The following is a 27,246-nucleotide window of genomic DNA, read 5'->3' as shown; positions in this document are numbered from 1 at the left end:
AAATACCCCAAGGGTTTATAATTCTTATTGCCTTAAAATTTTCATTTGCTTCCTTGAATGTTTTTATGCGATGTTTCATTCAAAGTTTCTTGCTTGTACTCTGTACTGTCTTGGCTGTAAAATTTTAAAAAAGCAAAGTTAACCCAAGCACTTGTGTAATGTGTCTGTTTCAATGTCTTTTTGCTTAAGCCAAAGAGCTTTTCATGCTTAGCATGGCAGATCCTCACCTCAGGTGTCATCCATTTCCCTTGGACCCAAATGGGGCAAGAACCAAGACCTTGCTGGAACCAGTACTTTCTTTCTTAAATTCCTGGTTTATTGTATGGCTTATTGTATGGTTTATTGATTGCACAGCTTGGTACACAATAATGCATGTGAGCTTCGTTGTTAGCTGGGATGCAAAGCAGCAACTCTTTTAGATAACTGTATTTAATCAAATTGAGTATGTATGTATATGTTTAGATGTTTTCTAGATCTGGCTGGTGATGCCTAATCTGAAAATTGCCACTTAGCTGATTGTTGTTTGGGTTTGGTTTGCTTTGTTTGTGTGCTTTGTGGGTTTTGTTTGGTTTAAACACAGCTCAGTTCTGTGATCTCAAGTACAGTCCCAGTCCTACAGCCAGCCTCCACTGGTACAACGGAGAGAATGATAAATCAGACGAGAGAGGGTGAGGTTAGTTGTTACAAAGAACAGGAACTACTTAGCTTTGTTTATCAGCAAAGTTAATTTAATATGGAGTAGTCATAATGACCAGATTACCTTAGATGTAGGAGAGTTGTACCAACCTTTTGGCCAAGGCAAAACTCTGTCTTATGCCTTGGACCTACTGCTCTGCACAACATTTGTATGATTTATACAGAACATAAGGGCTGCGATGTGCTGCCTTGGCCCAGGCCGGGCCGTGGTGCAGAGCCGCTGCCCCCGTTACCCTGCGCAGCTTTGGGGGATGAGGGGCAGCTCCCGCACCCAGGGCCATGCACGCTCCTTGCTCCACTCTTGTTCAGCTCCAGGGGGAAGGCAGAGGCTTTTAGCTGAATTATCTGTTACCTGGGAGCTTTGCCGCAAGCTGTGTCCAGGTTCTCACTGAAGGGGAACTTCTCTTTGCTCCTCCCTCTCCTGCCAGGTGAGGCGCTGGGCCCTCTCCTGCCGTGCGCGGCCCCTCGCTCTGCGCTGGTTCCCGTGGGCAGTGCGGGCTTCGCCACCTCCCAACACCGCTCCCCGCGGTGCCGCCGCCGGCCCTCGGGGAGGCCCCGCGGAGCTCTCCATGGTGGCCGCCGGCCCTGGCCCGCGCGGGGTCGCTGGGGGCTGGGCCATCCGCCGCACCGCCCCCTCAGCCCCAGCCCGGCGCCCGCCCGGCCCGGGGCGGGGGCGTTCCGGCCGCCTCGCCCGCCTCCCCCTGCTGTCCGGGGCGCGCCGGGAGGCGCCGGGCCGCATTCCCCGCCCCGCCCCGCGCCGCCGCCCCGGGTCAGGCGAGAGTCTCGCCGTGGTCCCGGTCGGGGCCGGGAGCTCCGCGCGCTCCCGCGGTGCCCGGCGGGCGGCGGCGCGGTGCATGCCGGGCCCGGGGCGGACCGTCCCCGCGCTGCGCCAGGAGCCGCGAGCCGCGCCCGCCGCCATGTTCCGCCGGGCCGCCGCCGCCCGGCGCCTGTAGCCGCCCCCGCCGCGCCCCGCCAGCCGCCGGCGGAGGGGCGGACGAAGGCGCTGCCGCGCCCAGCAGCCGCCGCCGGAGCCCGGCAGCGCCCAGCGATGTCCGCCAAGGAGGGGAGCAAGGTGCTGCTGCTGACGCCCCACGCCACCAGCGAACGCGCCGTCAAGGGTGAGCGTCCCCCTGTCCCGCTGAGGGAACATGGCTGCGCGGCGCGGCGGGGCCGCGACCCCCGCCCGCGTGCCGGGGCCCGCCTGGGCGCGGAGGGGCGGCCCGACCGTGGGGAGCGGTGCCCTCCGTGTGCGGGCCGGGCTGCCCCGCCCGCAGGTGGGGACGGGAGGGCAGCTCGGCACCGTGCGGAGGCGTGGGATGCCCTCAGGGCGTGGGAGTACCCGGGGTCGGCTCTGCTGGAGCGGGGAGCCGGGCGCGGGCGGGCCCGTGAGGGCGGCGGGGCCGCGGGTGGAAGCGGTGGCCGGGGCCTGCGGGCCTGGCGCGTCCCGCCCAGCTGCGCTGCCCGGAGCGTGTGCGGGGCTGACCGGGGGCACTGCCGCGCTCCGGCCCCTCCGCGCCCCAGCTCTGCGGGGCTTTGCCTCTGTCTGCGCAGGGAGAGCCCTGTAATCGCAGACGCTGCCAACGCCGGGAAGAGCGAGTGGGAAGGTGCTGCCGCCCGTTCTATTGGCTGCTGTTCTCAGGTTCCAGTTCTGATGGAGAAGATTCACCTTGATCTATTTCTTTATGGCCTTCCTTAGTAACCTCGTGGGGAGCCGTGAAAAGTCAAACGTTATACTTCTTAGGAGAAAAAGCGAAGCATTTTATAGTAGATACATCCATCTAAAACTAGCGTGGTCTAGTAACCAACATGGCACAAAGTAGCTCTTTTCTCTGAACACACGAAGTGTGTATCGTTTTAGTTTTTGTGAGATGAATAATCCTTTGCAACTAGAGCATCCTGGAATAAGTGTGTTAGACCTAAGTTGATAGTTAAGGGTAGAGCATAGGCAATGTTTCAAAGGATTCCTAGGTTGTGTTTACTCAAATTGCACATAATTTTATTTTGATCCCAGTGATTTTCATATTGCACTGTATTTGATGGTGTCAATGTGGACAATTGTTATGGCAGGCCTGGTGTATACAAGCAGTCTGCTTTTAAGATTGACATTCCTAGGAACACAGGGTCTGACTGAGTTCAAAGGTATGCACATCTGGTTGTTTAATTTTTTATGTAACAGGAGGCCTTGAGAAATGAAAAGGATGCATTTGTCCTCAGCAGGTGTTAATTAAAACCTTGGAAACCCGTTGGATTTTTTGGACATTGGCATGTTGTCTAGTCAACTGGAAAGCTTTACTTGCAATAAGTTGTTAGTCATTTTGAATTGCTTAACTTGTTGATTTGTTTGAACAAATTGCAAGGGTAAAAGTAGAAAATGTTAAAACCAGTCTATTGGAAACCTGTATTCCTTAGTGCTACTTCGATGTGTGGTGTTTAGACCTGCTGAATTTTTGTACCTTTACTACAATTTGTGGTAAGAAGTAAAGTTCTTCAAACAATGTAGAATTAATTGTAAGTGATCAGATACTTTAGAACACAGTGGAAAACCTGCTGATTTCCAATCACTTCATAATCATTCAGCTTTCATTAGGTGTTAAATGTGACCTGTACATCTCATTGTTTAAAATTGTAGTTATAGACTTGCTTCATTCTAAGCAGGATTACTGCCTGAGTTTGCATTAATTCTTTGTGTGCTAGGATGCAGAACTATTGTAAAGGTAATTGGTCTTGGATGGCTCCATCTGCCATAATTACAACCAGTTCATACAGCAGCATTTTTCTGGACCTTCTGTTGACCTGTCCTATCCATCCCTATCATGCTGAATCACTGGCTTCTGGAGAAAGCCTGGCCAGTTGTGCCAAGATGTCTGTGTTATTGATACGAAGGACAGGCTGGTTTGGTTTCTCCTCCCCCATTAGGTGCAGTACAGTTGGAAATATTTTTTTTAGACAGTGACCCCAGAAGTGCAAGATTGCAGGTTATGTCAGTCGTAAGTGGGAGTATCTATGCAATTTGTTGAAACGATGCTAAAATGTGACAAGTGTGTCACATCCTTCTTCACAAACAGATGCATTACCTCTCGCATACCAAGAAACATTCACCATACTCTTTCCTATTATACAATGAATAGCTCTTTTTATAATGTCTCAGACTCTTAAGAAAAGCCACAGAGAAAATGTAGTAATATTATCTGGTGTATCTGTGTATTGGTCCATATTTCAGCTTTCATGCTCTCTAGGACCCTTTCTTTTGGGGAGAAAATTTGAATTCAGGACCTAAAGGTTGCTATTGTTTGCATTGTTTTTCTTGATTTTATTTAAGTTTTATTTTCTTTCTCTGTATCACTGGAAGAGGAGGATAAAGAACAGAATCCATTACATTTCAGAGGCTGTGGGAAATTGAATTCTTTACCAGTTATAACATGTGTTAGCAGAAATGGGCAAGAGATGCTCACCCAAGAAGAAATGATTGAATTACTGTATCATCAGTAACTAATTTTTTCTAATAAACTGTCCCCTTCATATGTCCCCCTTCATGGAAAGTACAAATATGTAGAGAAGTGTCTGAAAGGCTATCAGATGTATTATGTCATATTAGATAGATATGTATAAAATAAACATAATAATAAATTTAAATATGCAGTCTAGTTGTGTTGTCTAGCCTATCTTTCTAAGTATGAATTGTCTCATCAAAGGTCATTGATTGCTTTTAAAGTGTATAAAAAGCTCAAATTTGCTTTTATATGGCTTAGTTAAATTGCCTATGTAATTTGTACTTACAGAGTTCTCTATAAATTAATGGTTAGCTCTGGAACTGAAAAGCTTTTGGCATTTGGTTCCCGAAAATGTCTTGTGATGAGGCTTTTCTTACTCCTTTTTTTTTTTCTTTTTTTTTTTTTTCCCAAATAAGGATGAAAAAGTGTACCTGTTGGTCTGATTCACTATTTTCTAAGACACCCTCTCAATCTTTGAAAGATACTTAGTGTTTAACTGTCTTGTTATGTTCTGTCAAAATCTTTTTTTCTAAACTGCTCTAGATACTTAAATCCTGTGTCTGGTTCTTTGGGTTTACCTTTCTTTTTGGAGGACAATTGAATGACTTCAGTCAGCTCACCGCGTGACTTCCTACCTTTTAATTTGTCAATGTATCTTTTCTCCTGAAACAACTGTTTCCCAGCTTGTAGTAAAGCACTTCTCCCTGGTGGGGATGAAGAAGTGCTTGGAAGCTCTCTTTGCTAGAGTGGTCCTGAGCATGGCAGGGATGAGCCTTCATTGCCTTTTCTTCGAGGTAAAGCACCGGGACTTCTCTGACTCACTCGAGGGTAGTTACCCCCCAGAGTTGTACTTGGAAGTTCCTGTCCTGCAGCATTACACTTTGTCCACTGTGACTGTTCCTAGGCCTTGAGACGCAATCCACGGGACCTTGCCATGCTGACCTAATGCTAAATTTGGAGATGATGTCTGTTCTTCTGAAAATGGAAATATTTCAGTATTCCTTTGTTTTGGATAAAAGTCATGGTACAATCTGATTGGCAGACACTCATTTAGATATTAAATGGAGGCTTATTGGAACAGCTCTTTAGAGAAACTCAAATATACCTCATATCCCTGAGCAAACAGGCTTTTAAATTAAGGCTCTAATAGCTTTTGAACAATTATACCCATGTAAGGAGAAAAATAAATAATTGCAGTATTTAAATTTATAATTCAGAGTCTGATTTTAAAAAAAAGGTAAAAGGTTAAAAGTTGATAGGCAGCATGAGGCCTGTTTTAAAAATTTTGTAAGGCACTTATGCTACTGGCCAGAAATTATTCTAAGATCATCAGAAGAACAGCAGTGTGAAGAGGGTATTAACGGGTCGTATTAAAAAAAAAAACAAAACTAAAAATCACAATTTTGTTTTAGGGGAGAGACAATGTAATGGAACTGAATTCTGACAAGTAAGTGTTTGACTGATCTTCTTTTGTGTCAGGGGATGTTTAAAGGGGATAAATCTTGAAATGACAACAACAAAACCACCAGAAAATGGAAGCCTGCTTCAATTTTAGTAGGGCAAATTGGCAGTTGAGGGCTGTGAAGGTAAGGCCAGAGCACAAAAGTTGGTAACTGCTCACATGTGCTTATTGTTTGAGGACTCTTTTGCATATTAATCAGTTCTTATTGCTGAGTGGATCAAAGAATTTTCTCATTGAAATGAGTGGTTTCAAAGCGTATCAATCAAAGAAATGTTCCCAAAAAATATCCCAGTATCAGAAGATATTTGCCTGGTGGCTCTAACGAATTCTTTGGGGGTTTTGGGTGCAAAATTGTGGATTTATTTTTCCATAACCTGTGGCATAACTCATCTTCTGAGTCTGAGAGATGCAGCATGGTAGCATTTAAAAAAAAATCTAGATTTAACTGGACAGCTGTAGATCAATTAGTTTAATTTAAACAGATTCCTAGCACTTGTAAGAAAGTGTGGCCTAACTGTATCCCTGGGAAACACAGTGTTAATGAGGAGTTGGTACAGTTTTCATAGATGAAAATCAAGAGAAATTGTTAGAATATTTTGAAGAAGCTAGTGAGCTTGTTGATCCAGGCAAAACTATTGATCATGTTTTTTCACTGAAGTCTTTAAAGTTAGCAGAAGAGGAAATAGCCTCTTCTGGATCAAAATTAGTTAGGAGAGAAAAGATGTTAATAGGTGATAAACTCCCATGGTGGAGGGAGGTTAACATCTGTCATCTGTGCTCTTTGAATGTGTTGACAAGTTCTTTAGAAAACAGAGTGAATGTAACAGTAGTAACAGTTACACACAACAGCAAACTTCCAGAGGTGCTTCAGTAAGCTCGTACAGATGTTGTAGGAGATGCTCTTCAGAGAAAGAAAGAGCAGACTCTGCAAAGGACAGAACAATTCTTTCTTAAACATAGAAGGCAGTGAACTTGGGAAAGAAATACTAGGATCTGTAAAGAAATATTAGGATCTGTATGGATAATATTCTGAAAATGTTAATGCAGTGGCAGTCAACTGGTCTGATAAGAATTCAGGGAGTATTAGATGATGAATTTAGAAAAAAGATTGCACCATCCTGCCGTATGTTGTGTTACATGTGCATCTTGAACAACAGCATGTAATGTTGTTCCATCTTCCTGATTTTTTTATCTAAAGATATGTTCATAGGCACAGAGTGGCTTTTGGGCAAAGTGGAATGACAAAGATGAAGAGTGTCTGACTTGGAAAAGGAGTGGTTGAATTGGGGGATAGAGTTAGATATTTCTCACCTTATGAAGAATATTTAATGGAAAAATTGAATAGAAAGCAAGTGTAATTCTTGTCTCCCTGTGTAAAGGAGAAATGCAGTACCAAACAAAATGGAAAATGTGAAATACCTTTTCATATAACAAGTAACTTGAATTGTGGAATTCATAGCAATAAGATGCAGTGGAGACAAAAACTATGGAAGTGTCTATTTAGAATCTGGACAAAATAGTGGAAAACAGTTCTAGCAGTGGTCATAAACATGGTGGTCTGGATGAAACTGTAGAGTAAATACATAAACCACCCTGTTTCAAAAACAGAGTATGTAGAGGGAAAGATCTAGGCATCCGTCATTGCCAGAAGTGCATACAAGCACTAAGTAATTTTTTGGCATAACACAATGTGGCCATTTTAATGACAGGAGTATCTTTTAGTACTTTTCAAACAAATAATTGTTTTTCCTGCAAGGATCTTCCAAAAACATCAACCTATTTAATTGAAAAACTACACAGTATACAAGATGAATGAACGCACCATGGCATACAAGATATATCCATGGTTTCATTTGAGGTTTAAAATTCTATGAAACTTGAGACTGCAAGTACATTATAAGTGAGGAGGAAATAAATAGTACCTTCAGTGTTGTTGTGTGGTTTCAGAGTTTACGGGGCCATTTTTTCTTGCTTCTAGAATGCTCGCTAATGTAGCAGGAACCTTGCATTTAAAGAAACCTGGGGATAGTTTTGGTCATTTGCAAGAAACTGATTTTGCTGGATATGTGCATTCTTGCTTGAGGTGAATATGGTAACTTGTGGTTTTTGTCAGCTTTTGATTGTAACTTTCTGATTCCAGTTGATGGGGCTTTGTATTTGTGCATATCTAGTATTTTCAAGGTTGCTGGTCCACAGACCATCTGCGATGCCTTTATGCTATTTCTTTTCAAATCTGTTCTGCTGGTGCAGAAGAATAATTGGATATATCCTGTCCTCATAGCAGTTATGGATGCTGCATCTTTTCCTTCTGTAAAAATGTTGGCAGAGGTGTGAAAACTCCAGAGACAAACTGAAATATGTAAGTAGGTGTTAGGCTTTGTGATTCTTCTCAGTGACAATACATAGACAGCAATGCATTTATAAAACCAAAAGACCACAAGAGGTGACTAAACGACAGAAAAACCACAGACCATTTTGCTATCATGGTAATAGTCTACTGGGAAAATGAAGGATGCCGGCCTTCATTTTCACAGAGCACCATGTTTGTATTGCTACATGATGGTGCTACACTTGGTGGACACAAACATCATATGTACTGTTTCATGTATACCTGTCACCAAAGCAACACATGCTTTACAAACAGAATGTCTGTGTTTAGTAACCTTAGTAATGTGAGGTGAGACTTTATCTATGAAATCAAAAACATTCGTGAAACAGAAAATGCAATCTGGGATATTGAGTGGGTTTTAACAGCCAAAATGAAATTAATGAAACATGCCATGGGCTTCTGATAGAGGAAAAACGGCTAATTTTCGTTCACTGTCAGAGAAAAAGAATCATTGAAGTTTTACAGTCACATGAACAGAAACAATTTTGCTTGTGAAAGTGTGGTACCTTGTACGGTTGTTCCCTGATGCTTTCTCTTACATTAGTCTAGGGGCTTTGATCTCATCTTGTTTCATGAGCCTGTTCCAACAGGGTGTCTCCTGACACAAGCCAGATTTAACTGAGATTTTACAATGGGCATATATATCAGTGTGGTTTAAATTTACAGAATCTACATGTAAGATTTTATTAGCAGCTACTGTTGTATTTAGTTACTAGGCAATGTGAGATCTGCTTTGGGTCTGGAAGTAGCGTGTTTGTGTTAGTTGCCATATTGCACCTCTCAGCAGGGATTATTATACTGGTTAAAGTGCCACACTAATGCAGTTTTTCTCCTTTGAACTTCTTACTACATCCTGGGAATTTGTCCATTCAGATTGGTGCTGGCCTTTGAATCTCCACAGCATGCTTTATTGTAAGGTATCAATGTACCCAGAGGCTTGTAGAGAGTCAGTGTAGAACTAGGTTTAGAGGTATTGCTTTCTATATCTCTTATTAATACTGCAGTATAAAGGAAAGGTGATTTTTTCCTCTTTGTTGATGCATATTCAATTAGTAATAAAAGGCCATCAAAATAATTTCATTAACAAATCTCCTAAGCTATTCACTGTTTTTTCCTCAGCACTACTGTTTCCATTTTTTGATAAATATATAAAAATTGTATCATCTGTATTTTTAAAGTGAAATTGATTAATTTTGACTGGTAAGCAATGGTTGTTTTAGAAAATCTTGTGTGTGGTTGTAAATCATGATGTGTTACATTGGTTATTAACATCTATACTTTTGCTAATAAGATACTGCAGTGTGTATGACCTTAGAGATTCATCTCTAGATACTTTTCTCTTGTTTAGCTTTGCTGGGAATAGAAGAGGAGAATCCTTTAATGCCCAAGACCATGTTATTTCCTTAGGGTAATTCCTCTTAATTACCATTCTGTTACAGTCCCGAGAGCACAGGTTGTGCACAAAGACTTTGAAATACGGATTATATTTGTGTCTTGGAACAAACACATCATGCTGCAATTCTTTTTCCTTAGGCTATAACATTCTATGACTACTTCATCAAAGGTTTAATTAAACCCATTAGTTTGCAGAAATTGTCTACATGCTTCAAAAATCATCATACTTAACCTATTAAAAGCAGTTGTAATCTTTTTCAAAGCTATGCACTCTAACACAGTGTTAACTTTTACTGGAAGAAAAAGTATAAAATGGAAAGAAACAGTTTTTCTAAAAAGTGTTGCTTTTTATTTACTGGATGATGCAGATCATGTCTAAAATCATTAACCATGTTTTAGTCTGCCTTCTCTGAAAATTATTCTTAAGAAATCCTTCTTGAGCAATGGGAAAATACATGTCTTGTGTGAAAAGGATTTTGTTCAACTCTGAGCAATCAATTTTAAGACTTCATTTTTTCCTGAGGCAAATAGAACTTTAGAGATGCTTAATTACTTCTCATACCACTGTTGTGGGTCTTGGGTATTATGGATAACAAACCCCTAGATACAGAGTTTTAAATCTGAGTCTTCATAAGTGTATTAATTCAAATAATTTGAGATAGATCTTTACACTGGAGTAAAACAGCTGGTTTTTTAGCCTCCCGGTGAATATAATTTGATGGACAAACTCAAAGCTTTATTTTGTTAGTAGATATAAGAACTTTATTAAGAGAAGAAAATTTTATTTACCGTGGACTTAAAGCCCCTGAAATATCTGAACTGCCATAAGGAAGAGGCCTTCTTAAATTCTGCAGCCTCTGGTAGTTGTAGTAAGTAGTGATTTGCACTTAAGAGAATAAAGAACTGATGGTCAGCTCAACAGACCATTCTCTGCCACACCCTGTATCTACCCAAAAAAACCTCCAAAAAAGAACAAAACAGTCATCTTTCATCTCAGTAGATCTGAGCAGTACTAGGATTAATCAAGCGCACTTCTTACTAAACTACATCTTGGAGGTGACTGACTTTGGTTCTGGGAAGGTGTGTGAGACCTCTAATGCTATTCAAGGAATTAAATTTGTGAGTTGTCTGGTCTCTCTTGAAGATGAGCTCAACTTTGAATTGGTAAAAACAGTTGTGGGCCCAAAAATAAGGTATTGAAAGAAAGAAAGAGCCTAAAACTAATTCATGTACAGATTGATATAGACTTCCAAATAACATAAAAAAGAACAGAAGAGAATGGAATAGAAGTGTGTCTTTTGATATCTTAAATAAGTTGAGTTTATTAACATTTGGACTACATGGAATTTTAACATTTCTGAGTGAAACCTGAATTGCTGATAGAGGAGACTGAAGTAAAGGCATATATTTCCCTTTTGTTAATCAAATACTTTATGTCCACAAAAAAGTGGTGAATTAATTCTACACTATGTAGAGGCACATTTTGCAGCTTCTTCCTACCTAGAAGTTTTTATGAGAGGAATAGTAGGCATATCTGTTGTTTATTTTCTATAATAGTTTAATTTCAGTGAATATATGTATGATTTATGCATCAGGTGTTTTATTGGTAGATTTTTACTACGCCATGAAACAGAAGGATTTCAATGTGTTACTAATGATCTAGAAATGTATTTAAATGAAGTCCGGATTTTTCAGTACCTAAGCATTGATTTTGGAATGTAAAGTTTAACTTCAGAGAGTAAGAAGATACATATGAATACTCTATCTACAAGTGTATTTTTGCTACTATTTATTGTCTTCGAGTAGATGTGCTCCTCCCATTTTTCTCTTTTAACATACAGTATTTAAATGGTAAGAAACAGATTGGTTTTGCTTCTGTTGTAGTCATTCTTTCAACAGTAGTATGCTTGAGGAGACGACAGATTAGTTATTATTGAGGAGGGTCAGATTAGCTTTATTTCCTGTAACATCCTGAGTGCCATGACATTGCTTAGTGGCAATTTTGAAGTATCCTCCTTTTGTATGGCTCACATTGATATTTCACCGGTGCGGTAACTGAGCTACTACAGACTTGCAAAATGTGCTGCCTGGGCAGTTGCTGAGCCTTCTTCAGTCCCCAGCCACTGCTTACTGACTCCTTTTGTTTCCATCTTTCAAACAGTATTGAATCCCTTTCTTACTAGCTTTGCATTTGTTTTGGCAGTTCTTTTTGTTTCGTTGAGGTTTTTTGGTGGGTTTTTTCCCCTGAGGCTTTGATGGTGGGATAATTTTTCATGCTTTTGCAAGTCTGGGTGGCTATTAAAGGATAATCCTGCATCAGCCATACTTCATGAGTCCTTCAGGGAATGAATGGTGGTATGTTGGGGAGAGATCGTTTTCCTTTGCAAAGTCTGTTTTTACTCTTCCAGATATTGTACATATTGCGATGCCTTCTAACTCTGTTTTATAGTTTCTACAACCTTGCATAGTATAGATGTTTGTTTCTAAAACTCATACACAAATAGCGCTATTCCAGATTTTAACAATATCATAAAATTCCTTGGTGAAAAGACAAGTTTGCTACTTGAGATAGCAGCTATTCCATGATACATCCCCGTTCGTAGATGGACACTATTTTTCAAATAGCAGCGTCATGACTGCTGTTTCTTCTTTTTAATCTTTAGCTGTCCCTTTTCCACCAACGCATCGCTTGACATCTGAAGAAGTGTTTGACACAGATGGAAGACCAAGGGTTGACATTTTGAAGAACCACTTGATAAAGGAAGGTCGAGTGGATGAAGAAATTGCACTTAGAATCATCAATGAGGGTGCTGCAATATTACGGAGGGAAAAAACTATGATAGAAGTTGAAGCTCCAATTACAGGTAATATTTCTAGGTAATTTCATACATAATTAAATTTGAAAAAGCCAGATTTTTTCAGTAGTAGAATTTGTCTTAAATTTACTGAACCAAAATTTCTATTAGTCCTACTGAATTATCCCTCACAACTGCATTTGCTTAACAGTCTGTACATTGTTTTGCAAAATGAAGGCATTACACCAATTGAGAAAACTAGTGAGATTGGTATTAAAGTTGGGAGTAAAGAAGGAAGTAGTTAAATGCTGTCGAAATACGGATTTTGAATTCCTTCAATATTATAAGTAGGAATAAAGGCATCCACCTGAACTCAGGATAGTTCTGCAATCTAGATATGTGAAGAGAAACTAATTATTGGGGTTTGGAACAGATACTGTGAACTGGGATTCTTAGCAAAAAATATATTGGTCTGTGAGACTGGTAACTGCATGTAAAACCACATTCTTATGAGAGTAGTGCTATTGATAAAGATTGTTTTAGCATCTTTGATGCTAGGGCCAGAGCTACTGAGCTACAAAAACTGACTTTTAGGGTTTTCTTGAGTATTTTCATAGTTTGAACAGTTCTGTTTCTGTTTGACCTGGTGGAAGGTAGAATTTATGTCCTTTAATACTTTTATTTATGAACAATCTGGACTCATAGAAAGTATCTCTGTTAACTGTCTGTTATTTATGATAATGAAAGTAGATTTGCTCTTTATGTTCAAATCAGATTTTCTTTAACCTGAACGTGTTTTCTTCTAAATGGACTTACATAAATTAGTGTCTGAAAGCTTCTTATAGGGCATCAGCTTGTTATTTGTTAGTATTGGGTAAATGAAAACTTTTCAGCAATGCATCATTATTATTGTTGACATTTAAAAGCAAATGAATGATTGAAATGGTGGAAACTACTAAGTGCCTGACTGAGCTCAGAGTCCTATGAAGTTCCAGATAAACTCAGAATTAAAGTTTATTTACCATTTTTATATTTCTGTATATACAGGTAATTGGTATATTGGCAACTTTAAAAGGAGAGTAGTTCTTTCAGTGTTTGAGTAGAAATCTTAAGGCAAGAAACATAAAAGAATGCACGTTCTATTTAGTCTCATATTTTGTAGGTTGTGATGACAAATGATCTGCTCTGAGGGAATAACAACCTTTAAAATGTGGTGTGCCATATGCAGTATTTCTTGCCAAAATTAGCACTACTTTTTTTCCCTGAAGATTTTGCTGATAAACTCTAAGAAGTCAGAAGATGCTATTTTGTCAATTCATCGGTGACATTTTGCATCAATGAAAGACATAATCTCTCAAATTCCTGGGAATTGCTACCAGTGACACCTTATGCAGAAGTGAGAAGGCAGCTCCTTACTTCCATTGAACTGAGAACTCCTGTGGGAAAGAGGATATAGGAGCAGTTGTCTCCTCCATGCCTTTTTTAATTACTTTTTTAAAATTGTGAGATGACCTGATTTTGCTGTGTGCTCCCTAAAGACTTCTTATCTGCTGCTATCTTTGGCACTTCTGCCTTTGGTTGCTGACCACTGGTCTTGTCCCTTCTCATATTCTAAATACACAGGAAAAATACACTGTTGAAGTAGTGAACATGGATATTTGAAGGAGAAAAGTAATTGAGCAAGGGGATGATAGGATTTTATTAAAAAGTATGTTAGTCTGACTCAGAAACAAAAGTACACTCCCTGCTTTTTCCAAGTTCACATGGGTTCAGCAAGTTGTTGCAAAGCAGCAGGCATTTTTCAAACACACATACCAAGGAGAATTTGCAAAGATACCTAAGGAGTTCGGGAGGACATTGAACAGGTGATGACAGCTGTCAAGACCTCAGTGCTCAGTGCATTAAATGTGTTGGAAAAGTACCCTCCAATCTCCTGGACTCGTAGTTATCATCAGTATTGTCACAGGTAGTAAAGACAGCATGTTAATGAAAAGCAAAGGGGTAACCTTCAAAAATTTGTTATTCCTGCCTTTCTTCTTAATTTGAAGTACTTTGTGGCTGTTAACTATAACTTGGTGACTTTTCCATTAGATTTTTTAAAAATTAATTCGAACAAAATTTCTGCTTGCAGTGTGTGGTGATATTCATGGCCAGTTCTTTGATCTAATGAAGCTGTTTGAAGTGGGAGGATCACCTGCTAACACAAGATACCTCTTCCTCGGTGACTATGTAGACAGAGGTTATTTTAGTATAGAGGTAACTGAATATATTAATCTGTTCTGTCCTAATTTTTTTATAAGCACACTTTCACTTAGGTTTTCAAATGAAATTTTAGGTGTGCTTTAACATTTGAATGTGTTCTTCCTTGCTGTGCCTTCTCCTGTGAGAGGCCTGTTTTACAGGAGGATGTTGACCAGTTGTTTGGACTGTCCTGTTGAAATCGCCAGACTTACTCATTTTTTCTCCTCTTTCTTTAGCGAGTTTTCTAAAATTCTGTTACGTTATTATACATTCTGCTGCTTGTCTGGTAATGTGTTTGTATGTTTGTTGAGAACAGGTGAGTCATGACTGCAAGGTCTTTCAATTATTTGTAATATTATCTGTTTAATATTATCTGTTTATTTTTATAAAAGAGACTGATTTTATTTTGATAATCAAATGGCTTTTAATAATTAATAATATTTTTCTTTGCAAAAAAATTCTTCGAGCAAATACAGATATTCCCTAAGGATGACCTGTGTTTCTGCATTAATTTTTCAGTTACTTTGAATTCAAATAATTTTTTAATTTTCAGCATGTTTCTTAATTGTGCTGCATTTCAAAGATATTCACTTACATTGATTAGTTTCAGAGCATGGTTTTTAAGTTAAGTGTTCTTCTGGAACCAGCCGGAAAGTGCCTCAGCTTGGGATCTCTTCATAGATACCAAACTTAATGGAATGGCATTGAAATAGTGTCTTGCAAGTCACAGTGTATGTTCTTTCATTTCTGTATTAATGTGTGGGTGTATGCTGTGAAAGGCGTGCACAAAGCATTTTGGGGTTGTTAGAGATGAACAGGAGATGCAGCAAGGGCAATTGCCCCAATGTCATCTCTAAGGAAAAATTTCAATCAACATTCTGTATTTATTTGATCTTCTTTGCCTGTTCTTGATGATTACAAATAATGTAATTGTCCTTGAAAAAGGCATTTACATATCAACTCTATATATTACTATATCAAAACCTGGCATGAAAACTTTTCAATCATTGCACTTAGAACAACTTCTAAACAAAAATTGGTTTTGCATATTTTTACTAAGATGATAAAAATTCAGTAATTTAGTTTGGCTAAACTTCACATTAAAAGTCTTTGATGGGTTTCTCAATGTTTGCAATGTTTTTCTAAAATGTCCATTTGTTTTCTTTCTTCCTTTCATGTACTCTGCTATTCTATGCAAAATAACTTTGTGGAATGGTAGCTTCAAGATACTGGTATTGATTAGAAACAACGATAACAGCTTGCAGGTGACTTCAGTGAAGTCCAAAACTTGTGGGGTTTTGAGATTTCTGTGCTCAGTTCAAAATACAAGAATCAGATTTGAAATTTGTGAAATATACTGAGCATTCAGAATTGCTGGATGGTAACAGATTCTAAACTGAAATGTGCATGTTCTTAGCTCTTATCTTTTTGAGGGTTCGCTGCTGATGTTGCAGTAATAATGGTAGATAGAAAATTACTATAATTCTTTGACTTTGACTATGGCTGCTTATACACTGAAAAAGCAATCAGCTTCCCCAGTGTTTGGGGAAAGGATGATTTTCTCTGGCCATTTAGAGTTTAGAACTCCTATCCAAATGATGCATCTAACCTTAAGGGAAATTATTTTATCAGGTTTTTTTTTTCCAGTCTCTGTTAGTAAATGTCTACTTTTCTTCTTATGCCAGTGTTTAGAATCATATATTATACCAGATTTTAGGCAGAAACACATCCAGTAGTTGTCTAGAGAAAGTGTTCTACAGTTTAATTCTGCTGATTTTATTTAATTATTGAATATCCAGCAAATAGAAATATTTTTTTCAGCATTCTGTAGGGCTGTTATTAGGAAAAGTAATAAGCAATTTGCATAACTCATATCAGAACTGGACTTGGGGAAGTAGTGCTATTTTAAAATGGCACATTATGCAGTACCTGCTTTTGAAACTGTTAACATTCTTACTCAGTGTTTCTCAGTAACAATTTTTAAAGTTCATATAAACTAGTGTATTTTACTGGTTATCCTGTTTTCTCAACAGTGCGTGCTGTACTTATGGGTCCTGAAAATTCTTTACCCAAGCACATTGTTTCTTTTGAGAGGCAACCATGAATGCAGACACCTAACAGAGTATTTTACCTTTAAGCAAGAATGTAAGTACTGCTTAAGAATGTAAATTTGGTTACTGCCAACCTGCTGATCTATAGTCTGTCATTGTGCTTGAGAGATGTTTGACTCTTAGTTTAATTAAGGCTTTGTAAACATCTGGAGGCCTCATTGACTTCTGTAGAATTGCTTGCAGTTCAGTGTAGCCTTGGAGTGCAAGAAGAGAGCTAGCTGTAAATATGCTTTATGGAGTGAGTTTTGATGTAACAATCTTGATTTTAAAGTCCTGGAGAAGAAGATAATCTTGCTCTAGTCAGGAGTGCAGAGTACAGTAATTTCACAAATACAAGCTGCACGGACTATTAGCCGCATCACCGGGTGTTGGCAAACATTTCGTTCTTTGGCCATACACAAACCGCACCCAATTATAAGCTGCTCTGTCATTCGCAGCGAGGACCTGTGTGCAACAAAGTTGCCAAATAGTAACAGAATCGCGGCATGGCGAGGTTTACTGGCTCAGCTCGGGCTGTGAGGGCTCGGCCCACTTGGGGCTGCCAACGGGGCCAGGTGGCCCAGCTCGGCGCTGCCGCTCGGCAGGGCTGCTTGGGGCCAACCGCTGCCGCCGGTGGGCTCGTTCGACCTGGCTCAGCGCTGCCCTGTGGTGGCAGGCAGGAACGGAGCCCCCCCCTGCACCCGCAGCAGTGGTGGGAGGCAGGGATGGAGCCTGCTGGCACCCATGGTGGCAGCAGCAGGAGGGGACGGGAACCCCCCCTGCTATCAGCGCCAGGCAGGGACGGGAGCCCTCCGCCTCCCCCCGAGCCGCGGGGCTGGCAGGAGAGAGCGCCCTGCCTCCCTCCCGAGCCGTGGGGATGGCAGCACGGAGCCCCAGCCTCCCCCAGGCTGCGGGAGAGGAGGGAAGGAGGGAGCTCCCCTGCCTCCTTCCCCCTCCTGCGCTGCCAGCAGGCATCCCGGCTCCACCTGCTGTGCAACACAGTAACCAATGTGTAACAATCACGTAAACCTGGGTTTTACTGGCTGGTGCTCGGCTCAGCACCTCGGTTTGCTCTTCTGGGGTTGGAAATGTCAGAAAATTATTCACATATTAGCCGCTCCTGAGTGTTAGCCGCATTTCCGGTGTAGGAGCAAAATTTTAGTCAAAATGGTGCGGCTTGTAATTGTGAAATTACTGTAACTTGCTTAGCAGTGTTGTGAAGCTAGTTAAAAGTCCCTGCTGTGGGGTAATTTTTCCATTTGAAGCATTGATTTCAGCTATTCTAGTAAGATAACACTTTAGTGATGTAAGCTACCTCTCCATTTGAAGGCCTGTATAGGTATTGATCCTGTGATAAATTGATCATTTTGCTTAGTAAAACCCTCTTTGATGTAGGTAAAAATGATGTGATCTATAATCGGTTCTTGGCTTTTCACTGTAAATGAGAATTCACTAATTTCTTAGTAGTATTTTATACTGAAGTATCCTGTATAATTGTATAAAAATATTAAATATTTCAGTGATTTTTTTTAAAACAGAAATTGTTTCTTCACACTTGATAACAGAATAAGTGTTAACAGTTTATTGTTCTGGAAGAAAATGTGTCTTAGAAACGTTTTCTATTGAGGTGTTTGGAAATGCTCGTTTAAACCCCAAAATATTCACTGTTTTGGGGCTTTTAAAACATTCACATCCATGTGTTCTTATAACCATGATCCACTAAATTACTTCATTCGTATATTATAGATTTTTTAATGATTTCTATTTTCTTTCCTGCAGGTAAAATAAAGTACTCTGAAAGAGTCTATGATGCTTGTATGGAAGCTTTTGATTGTCTCCCTCTTGCTGCTCTCTTAAATCAACAGTTTCTTTGTGTTCATGGTGGACTTTCACCAGAAATTAATACACTAGATGACATTAGGAGAGTGAGTATTTTGTGTATTTGAAAATAAGTGGAAATAAGAGATATTTATATGATACTATACAGAGTCGTCTTTATGAAGTTGTCAGTATATTTTCTGTTCGTGTCTGCTGTTGAAGTGTGAATCAGGAACTGAAATGTAGGCATAATTAAAATCTCATGGATTATCTAGTGCATTTTTCATTAGTAGGCTTCATTGGGACAGCTGGGACTGTTACAAAACACACACAAAAAAGAACCCTCAAAATCCCCACAGAGTTTTTTGAGACAGGTAGTACATGTGAAGAGTTTCATATCCAATCGAAATAATACATTGTTTTCTTCTTAGATAAGAGCTAGTGTTCTCATGGCTTCCAGGAGAAAACTTGTTAAAATTAATTGTAGTCTTACAATTGCTTACTATATCTATGTCATATTTTAGTTATTATATTGAAATTTTTTTTACTGTCTCAAATATGTGGATTTTAGTTTTGATGAAGTGAGATATTGCAGTATTTAATAGAAATTGAGATTGCTGTTTAAAATGGCAAATTTGGTAAACATTTGAGTAACAGTTGAGGAGTACTTCTCACTGTGGTAAATGTGCTGAGTATATTAAGAAGAACTTAAAAGTTTTTGTTTAAATTATACAATGGAAACAATAAATAGCAATTTAAAGAGCAGAAGACTGTGATGACAATGAGATATCTATTTCTAATAGCTTGGTTTCTACTTGCATGGATGACTTGTCAGGTGGAGACTGTATCAGATCAGTATATTCAAAGTCCATTCCTTTCCTTTTTGCATACTCCTTTTAGACTTCTTTAAGTTAACTTAGCTGACATCTTGAGTGCTGCACTTGGAAATCAAAGCCATTTTTGGTGTGAGTAGGAACAGCTAAAATATAGATGATTTCAGCTTAAAATATACATAGGTGGGTTTAAGAAAGCTTTGGGATTATAGGTAAGGATGGAAGAAGGTACTTGGGGGCCTGTTTGTAAAGAGATCTGAATGTCAGAAAGTAAAAGCATGCTCTTAAATTGCTTTTATAGTATATAAAAGTATGTATTGCAGCCTATTTTGTCTTTTTATCTTCATTAATTACATTTCTCATTTTCTGCTTTATTTGTACTTCATTTTTCTTTTTTCCCCTCTCCCTTTCCTCAAATTTATAGACCGTCCAGTTGAATCTCGTTTTTTAATTCACTGTATTTATTTAGTAGGGATTTTTTTGTAATGATTGGACCATTTCAGAGCCTCAAATGTCAGTTTATTTCACTTACAGATATTACACTGCTAAGCAGAGTGATGTGAGAGAAGGAAATATTAGAGAGGAAGTGTATTTGCAAGATCAGTGGTGTAAGTGGGAAAATGTACTGAGGCACATTGCTCTGTCAAAGCAAATATTAACATGTATAGAAATCCAAATGCATTGTGTAGAGAAAGGAAAGTAAGAAAGCAAAGAGGCTAAACAGTGCCATTCTCATAAAGCCTTAACAGTTCTCCCTGTACAGATGAAAAGAAGCATGGTCAAGACTTTTTGGAAAGTAATGTAAAGAAAACATTTTCTGGAAAAACACTTTGGAAAGACACTGTCATAACAGGATTGTGATTCCTTTTTCTGTTAGTCTCAATCTTGCAGCTAATTTGGTTTCAAAGTGTCAAGTAAATTTAATTAAAAGGTGATTCTCTTGTCTTGGCCTGTACTTTCAGATGTGCCTCTGTAATGTTCAAGGCTACATTAGGGTGAAATGTTCATATGCATATATGAAAATCTGCATTGCATTTTTTTCTGATAAAAAAACCTGTTTATAAAGGCAGTGTTAATAGAATTGTTGCTTGGGCCTTTTTTGTTTTTAAAGATTCATCTGGTAATCCGAAAAAGGCACTAGCCATGGATTGGCAGCAGCTTCAATAGCTGCATTAGAGCTGGGTGTGCACTGATATTTTAAATGTATTTAAGTCAAATGGGTGATGGGAAATGATGGTTTTATATCTAGGAAAAAATTATATACTTGTGGTACAAGTGTGGTGTGTGAAATTACTTCTCTAAACAATCAGACAATTGTATAATATTCCAGGCCTTCTGGTTTATTAGCAGAAGTTGTTACTGAGGACAAGTCTTTGCTGCAAGGATGTAATTATCTGGCATAAAAGGGAAATCACAGCTCTATAAATAGCGCAGGAATCACATAAGAATAATTCTATACAGGGCACAATTTCTTCTGGATGATGTCTTTCATCAGTATTGACATGCAGGAAGGTGATTAAACTACACAATTTAAATTATTATTTTTGATGTCATAAATTTATTTCCAGAAGAGTACAGCTATCATACTAGGCATGACAGTGAATCCTAACTGGAAAGGTTGTTCTAGGTTCTTCCTGTTTCTGCTACAATGGAAGTTTGTGAAACTTGTGGTAATCTGAATTTTATTTTCTGAGTATCAATTCCACGAATGTTCTGATTATCTTGGTAAAGAGTGTCTCTTTCAGACACATGTCCATCAACTTAGAGATGATGTGTAGTTGATTGTATTTACACTGCCAAGACTTCTACTGAAACAAAATACTAGGAATTGTGATTTTTAAACCTAACATTTTAGAAAGAAGGAAGTATCCAGGTAAGATTACGGGTACTCTAAAATAAAGAGAGACAAAGAATTTTTTCCTCATTTACAACAAATGGTCACTCTTTTGTTTAGCTCTTGGTGATACTAAGACTTGATCTGCAAATTGCCTTGAAATATATGGCAGCACAACTGGGAATCTGTCTTCATAATACTTTGCTTCCTTTCTGTGGCCTGTTGAAATTTCCTTTTGTGCAGTAACATGTAAGATGGCTGCCACTCTTCACTGGCCTTCATGTTGTTCTTTAGGTTTTATTAGGTGATAGTTCTCAAGAAAATTAGGACAGATTAATTAAAGCTGGTGTCTGTGTGTGAAACTTCTGTGAAGGTCTTTTGCCTCAAAAGTAAAAGTGTTGTAATATGCTGTACCTTAATCTGCCTCTCAGGTTTTGGTACTTCTGAATTAGAACATCCATGTGGAGATATAGTGCATGTTACTTCAGTTGTCCTGACTGCATAGTACCTAGAAAATAATTTAATGTTTTACAGTATATTAAATAATATACTACCTAGTTCTGTTTCAACACCAGGTGTATCGATTCTTATTCCTAAAAATTGTCTTAGTTACCTTAATCATGTTTAGAAAAATGTTCAACCAGTTTGTATTGAGATTCTGTTTTGCTATAGTCAAAGCACATTCAAAAATAGGTAAATCAGTAACAAGTGTTTTGAATTTACTCATGTCCTTTAACTTTCTTGCTGTGCCAATAATAGAGAAGCCCTTAAATTGATTATTCTGATTTGATATATGCAATCTGGGTCGAGTAGCTAGAAGTGATATTTCCTTAAATTTTGAGACCCATGCCAGTTAGTAGACTGTCTAGTGATGAAGAAATTGGTTTGGTGTGTATGTAAATAAGTATATGTAGTATATGTATAAGTGTATGTAAGTATATTTATTTTTTACAAACTGACCTTATTTCAGGAAACAGCTGCATTATTGTTTCAATGCTATGAGAAATTAGTTTGGGAGAGAGGTGTGTTAATTGCAGGCAACCAAAACTTTTATTTATCATGTCTCTATCCATATGGCCAAAGTCATAAAGATAATCCTTGAAGACTAAAGAAAAATTCTTAGAAATGTTCTCTAGACTTTTAGCCTTCTGTATTGCAGGAAACATCCATCAGCAAACAGTTGAAACTTCCTTGTGTGAATGCCTCTGTTAGCTTCTGGACCCAAATTTATTGCTGGAGGTTTAGAAACTTGATGGTTTAATCTACAGAAATTCAGGTACTTGCAGAAGTTGATGGACTGACTTCTTCAATCTGGAAGAAATACTCCATACCAGGTTTATCATCCAGTGTGGGAAATGTTAAACCACAGGATTTTTAATATTGAATAAATTCCAACAACAACTTCAGTTAATACCTGCCTTACCATTATCTGGCAGGAATTTGTAAAGATCTGGACCTCTCCACTTATGTTACAGGTGGCAGCCTCGGGAGCTCTGATTTTCCAGGGCATGAGAGAGCTTGGCACTACTGCTGGTTCCATATTTGAATGGATTCCTATGGAGCGTTAGACTCAAATTCACCAGGTGCTCACCAAACCTCCCTTCGAGCCTGTGCTGAAGAGTTAAGTGTTCTCTAGTACCATCAAAGTCATCTTCTTTGGTATGGGAAGTGAAGTGAGATAAATGCACTGTCCATCAAAGAACCGTTCCTACATTTCTTGGATAAAATCATCTTGTGAACAAACTCCAGCTACATTAAGACCAAATAGACTTTACATTGAACCTGGGATATCTACTTTCATTTCTGGGACATCAGAGATTGATTGCCTGTAACTTACTTAAGTAGGGTATTTTCCTTTTATGTTAACAAATGCACTTTGCTCCTTCTGCCCCTCTTGACTGTGGTCGCTAGGAAAGTTGCAGGCTGTTAAAATAGGTGTTTCAAGTGAAAATCAGTAAAGAAGCAGCAAGAGAGAAAATGCAGACATCTCCCAAAATTCTCATGGCCTGTTACATCAGGGATAGAGCTGAAAAACAAAGCTTGTATGAAAAAAATCTTAGACAGCTGGGCCAGTTGCATCTTCATTACATTGTTAAATGATCCACTATGGAGACGGGTGTTTCAGGGTGGTTTTTCTTTCCTTTTGTTGATTTGGATTTTTAGGGTTGTTTTGTAATATGTATTTAGTCTCTTCTAGTTGGTGCTAATTATTCATACTTTTCTTTTATAATTCCTGTTTTCTGTACTGTTTCTCTTTTCTAATTCCTGGTAGTGTCTCCAGATTGGTAGATGTGGCATGTGCATGAAAAAGGACCATTTTGTTCCTTGTCTGTATCTTGACCTTGTATTACACATATCCATCAGTCTGGAAGTTCTCTCTCTTCTTTTTACAACTAATAAATCTTATTGCTCTTAACAGGTTTGGTTCTTTTGGCATGCCTGTGCCTTATTTCATGAGGAGGAGAGGAAAAACTATACAGAAACTACTTCTCTTTGATATGGTTGGGATTTATTCTAAAAATACTTGGTATTGATGGATATGTAGGTTAACAAATGTGTGAAACTTACTAATTTAATATCTAAAGAGTATTTGTGCTGTTGCCTTTTCTTTCTAAACAGTTAGATAGATTCAAAGAGCCTCCAGCATTTGGACCAATGTGTGACTTACTGTGGTCAGATCCTTCAGAAGATTTTGGAAATGAAAATTCACCAGAGCATTTCAGTCATAATACAGTCAGAGGATGCTCATACTTTTATAGGTGAGAGTATGCTATGATCTAGTTGGTGTTTTAGCACTGACTCTTCCTGAATAGTTAAGAAAATATCTTCTAATCATAATTGTTTTCATTTCACAGCTATCCAGCAGTTTGTGAATTTTTGCAAAATAATAATTTGTTGTCAATCATTAGAGCACATGAAGCACAAGATGCAGGGTGAGTGCTTTTTATCTTTCAAGGAAGTAGTCACAATGTAAAATAAAAATTAATTGCTTACTTGCTGTAAGATGTAATATAATTTGTTTGGTTTTGCAGTTATAGAATGTACAGGAAAAGTCAAACTACAGGGTTCCCATCTTTAATAACAATTTTTTCAGCACCTAATTACCTGGATGTCTACAATAATAAAGGTAAGAACTTGTTATTAGTAATTGTACGTTACAATTTTAAAAATTGTCTAACTAGATAATCTAATATCAACAGCTTTTTACCCATTAAGAAACTAAAGGACAAATAAAAAAGTCTATTACTGAAAGTTATAAAGAAGATCCATAAATGACAATCTCCTATAAGAGGAGTCCCTTGAAGCATAACTGTAGTCAGGGGTTTCCTTTGTGAAAGTTGTAGCTATTTAGTACTTGTGATTAAATCTACTGGTGTTATCTAGTCAGGCAAGGTTTCCCTGTGCTATGAGTTTTCACTCCTCTGATTGTCTTTAGTGGGCAAGGAAGGTGGTTTGCATTGTGGCATCTAAGTGTCTTAATTGTGATTATAATTTCCATAATTGCCACACATGGGAAATCAAGAAAGAGATCGAAGTACTGATCACCACTGGAAATATTAAGATTTCATTTTTGTCCATCCTCTCCTACGATAGTTGAACAGGAGAAACATGTTTCATTGTGTGGAGAAAGCTTTGCAAGTCAGAATTACAAAGGGCTTAGCTGTGAGTTAGTATTATTCATAAATGAGAATAAAATTCAACAATGGAAATGAAAAATAAAGCCTGCTGACATACAAGTATGGTATTAAAGTAAGGCATTTCAAGTATATGATGAATGAATGAATGATCTCCAGATTTTCAAGTAGATTTCCTCTGAAACCAACACCTTTTTTTTCTATTAAATACATTACATTTTCTTCCACCCACCTATAAAGAACCACCCCCAGCCCATACCACTTCTGTAGGGTGAATAACTGTACACAGGAAAAGATGAGCTGTTGTTACTTTCACTGATTGCAAAGTAAGGGGGAAGTAAAAATATCTTCAACTGGCTTTGTAAGTTTTTTTCACTATCTCTATGGATACGGTGTTCATAAAACCCTTTTTCACATGAGCTATTTGCAGTCTGATGCAAGTGTAAGTATAGAAGAATGTGGTCAACTGCTTGTTTAGCTCTAGAATGATTCTGTTTTTCTTTTTTCTTTGTTTTATCTTTTTCCTCATCTTCTAGATGACTGTGGTTTTTACTCCAGGCTTATAGCATGGGAACATACATATGAGGACACATAGGAAGAATAAAACCTGAATTTGCGTGTATTGAATATACTGCTGTTCTGAGTTAGTTTGTTAAAATTACTCTAATTATACGTTTTCAGGACTCTAAAAAAATATTTGTTGATTGTAGACCTAAAATAAGATAGTACAGACCTATACTGACATGTAACAGTACCTTAAAGTGAAACTTATACAGTAAAAATCCAATGTGCTTCCTTAGTTACCTGTCTGTAAATACTGTGAAAGAAGGAGCATAGAATACCTCTGGGATTGTTTAGCCTAAAGTATAAATAGACCTAAGCCAGGCCTGTGACTTTACATTTGTGGTACTCAAAAGTTTCAAACATTTTTTTTCAAAATGTCTGAATTTCGTTTTAGCTGCTGTATTAAAATATGAAAACAATGTGATGAATATTCGTCAGTTCAATTGTTCTCCTCATCCTTACTGGCTACCAAATTTTATGGATGTTTTCACATGGTCTTTGCCATTTGTTGGAGAAAAAGGTCAGTAGATGTTATGCATCAACTATTATCTGTATTTCTCCCAGATTGATGTTGAGAGGATTTTTGGTTTTTGAAATGTATTTATCTATTAGAGGTGAATTACATTATTTTTGTGTTGTTTTCCTTATTTGTTTAAGTCAAGGTAGTTAGAACTGCGTCTAATATAGCTAAGATGTTAACAGAAATTATAATTTCCATTGAGGGTATACGTTTGCATTGTTAAGTAGTATCTTTGAACTGCATTTGAAGTTAATATTTAAATTATTAATATTCTACAAAATGCTAAGTTATATCCTGTGTAGTTATAGGTATAAATTTCTTTTGAGATGTTAGTGTAAAATGTTTAAGAACTTTCCTATACAGATATAACAGATTGACCTTCACTAAAGATAAGTTTTCAGTTATAATTTTTCCTGTAAAAAAGATAATTTAGCACAGATCCTCCTTTTTTTTTTTTTCTTTTCTCTCTAGAGATGATAACTCTGAATCTAGGACACTGGGGCCCCAAGTAGTCCTCAGTTGACAAGCAATGAGGTTAGAGGCTATTTGGGTCTGTTTAAAATCCTTCCATGACAGAAGCTGCTCTTTTCATAAAAAGAGATCTGGAGAACTTTTTAAATTTCTTTGAAATTTTATTTTAAATTTAGTTTAAATTTACTTCAAATAAAACAAATTTAAATAAACTTTAAGTTTCCTGCAGTTATGTATTTAAGGACATAAAATCATAGGATTCTGGATTTGCTTATGTTATCTTTAGTAAGCAGTTAAATGCAAATAGTTTGGACACTTCTTACTGTGGTTAACCCACTCAGCAATTTTTTATGTTTAAATGAAGGGACCTAACATTTGAAAGAAGATTTTGTTTATATCTCTCTTGCCTAATGATGGAGGACATAATGTTTTCAACAGCAAAGGATTGATACTACTGTGTATTTTGCTTTTGCTGTGTTGCTGGTAATGACATCCAGCAGCTTATTTAACAGTGTTTGAGAGTTTCATTACCGTGCTCAGTGCTTCAGACTGCTGGAGTCACAGCCTTTGTAGGTAGCCTTGCCTTTGGAGAAATGCATGCTTCCACTTTTGATGAAGGATTTACTGTCAATAATGTCTGGTATGCATTGATCAGATCAAAATCATAATTTGCTTTGGTTTCTCTTTTACAGTAGAGAGTAACTCTTTCCCAAGAATCAAGAATAGAACCATAGCAGACACTACAGGGGTTGTATGAATTAGTCATGAACAAATGTAGGCAGCAATGTACAGGGTTTTTAACCAACTGCCTTTTGGATAGGTTTCTGAATACTCTATGTAGAGGTAGGTTTGAATATTTTAAGAAAGAGTCTGATATATGCCAGAAAGATTGAGTGGCAGAATAAGAATAGTCCTGGAGAAAAAAAAATACACAAATTTGTCTTAAAAGGCTTGTATCCAATATGTTGATATATTTGTGGGGAGTTGGAAAAGACAAACTCCTGTATTCTAA

General features: G+C 38.2%; 1 protein-coding gene across 6 annotated transcripts in view; it reads left to right on the top strand.

Moving 5' to 3' along the window:
* The first annotated feature begins 1,606 nt into the window (after positions 1–1,606).
* Positions 1,607–27,246, top strand: part of PPP3CB (protein phosphatase 3 catalytic subunit beta) — a 47,125-nt gene continuing 21,485 nt past the window's right edge. For 5 of the 6 annotated variants that reach the window (XR_004418608.2, XM_033066788.2, XM_033066785.2 and 2 more), the window contains exons 1-9: positions 1,671–1,814; positions 12,097–12,297; positions 14,360–14,484; positions 16,503–16,614; positions 18,339–18,484; positions 23,664–23,803; positions 23,900–23,977; positions 24,077–24,171; positions 25,638–25,763. Coding sequence is in view for 5 of the 6 variants with exons in the window: in XM_033066788.2 (XP_032922679.1) it covers positions 1,745–1,814; positions 12,097–12,297; positions 14,360–14,484; positions 16,503–16,614; positions 18,339–18,484; positions 23,664–23,803; positions 23,900–23,977; positions 24,077–24,171; positions 25,638–25,763 (1,093 nt within the window). In the remaining variant the exon portion in view is untranslated. Of the gene's footprint in view, positions 1,815–12,096; positions 12,298–14,359; positions 14,485–16,502; positions 16,615–18,338; positions 18,485–23,663; positions 23,804–23,899; positions 23,978–24,076; positions 24,172–25,637; positions 25,764–27,246 lie in introns of all 6 variants that reach the window. The other variant, XM_033066784.1, reaches the window with a different exon arrangement.

The sequence above is a fragment of the Catharus ustulatus genome, chromosome 8 (assembly GCF_009819885.2).
Source record: "Catharus ustulatus isolate bCatUst1 chromosome 8, bCatUst1.pri.v2, whole genome shotgun sequence".
NCBI lineage: Eukaryota > Metazoa > Chordata > Aves > Passeriformes > Turdidae > Catharus > Catharus ustulatus.
Note: the sequence above shows the minus strand (reverse complement) of the source record. Positions and strands in the feature narration are given on the sequence as shown.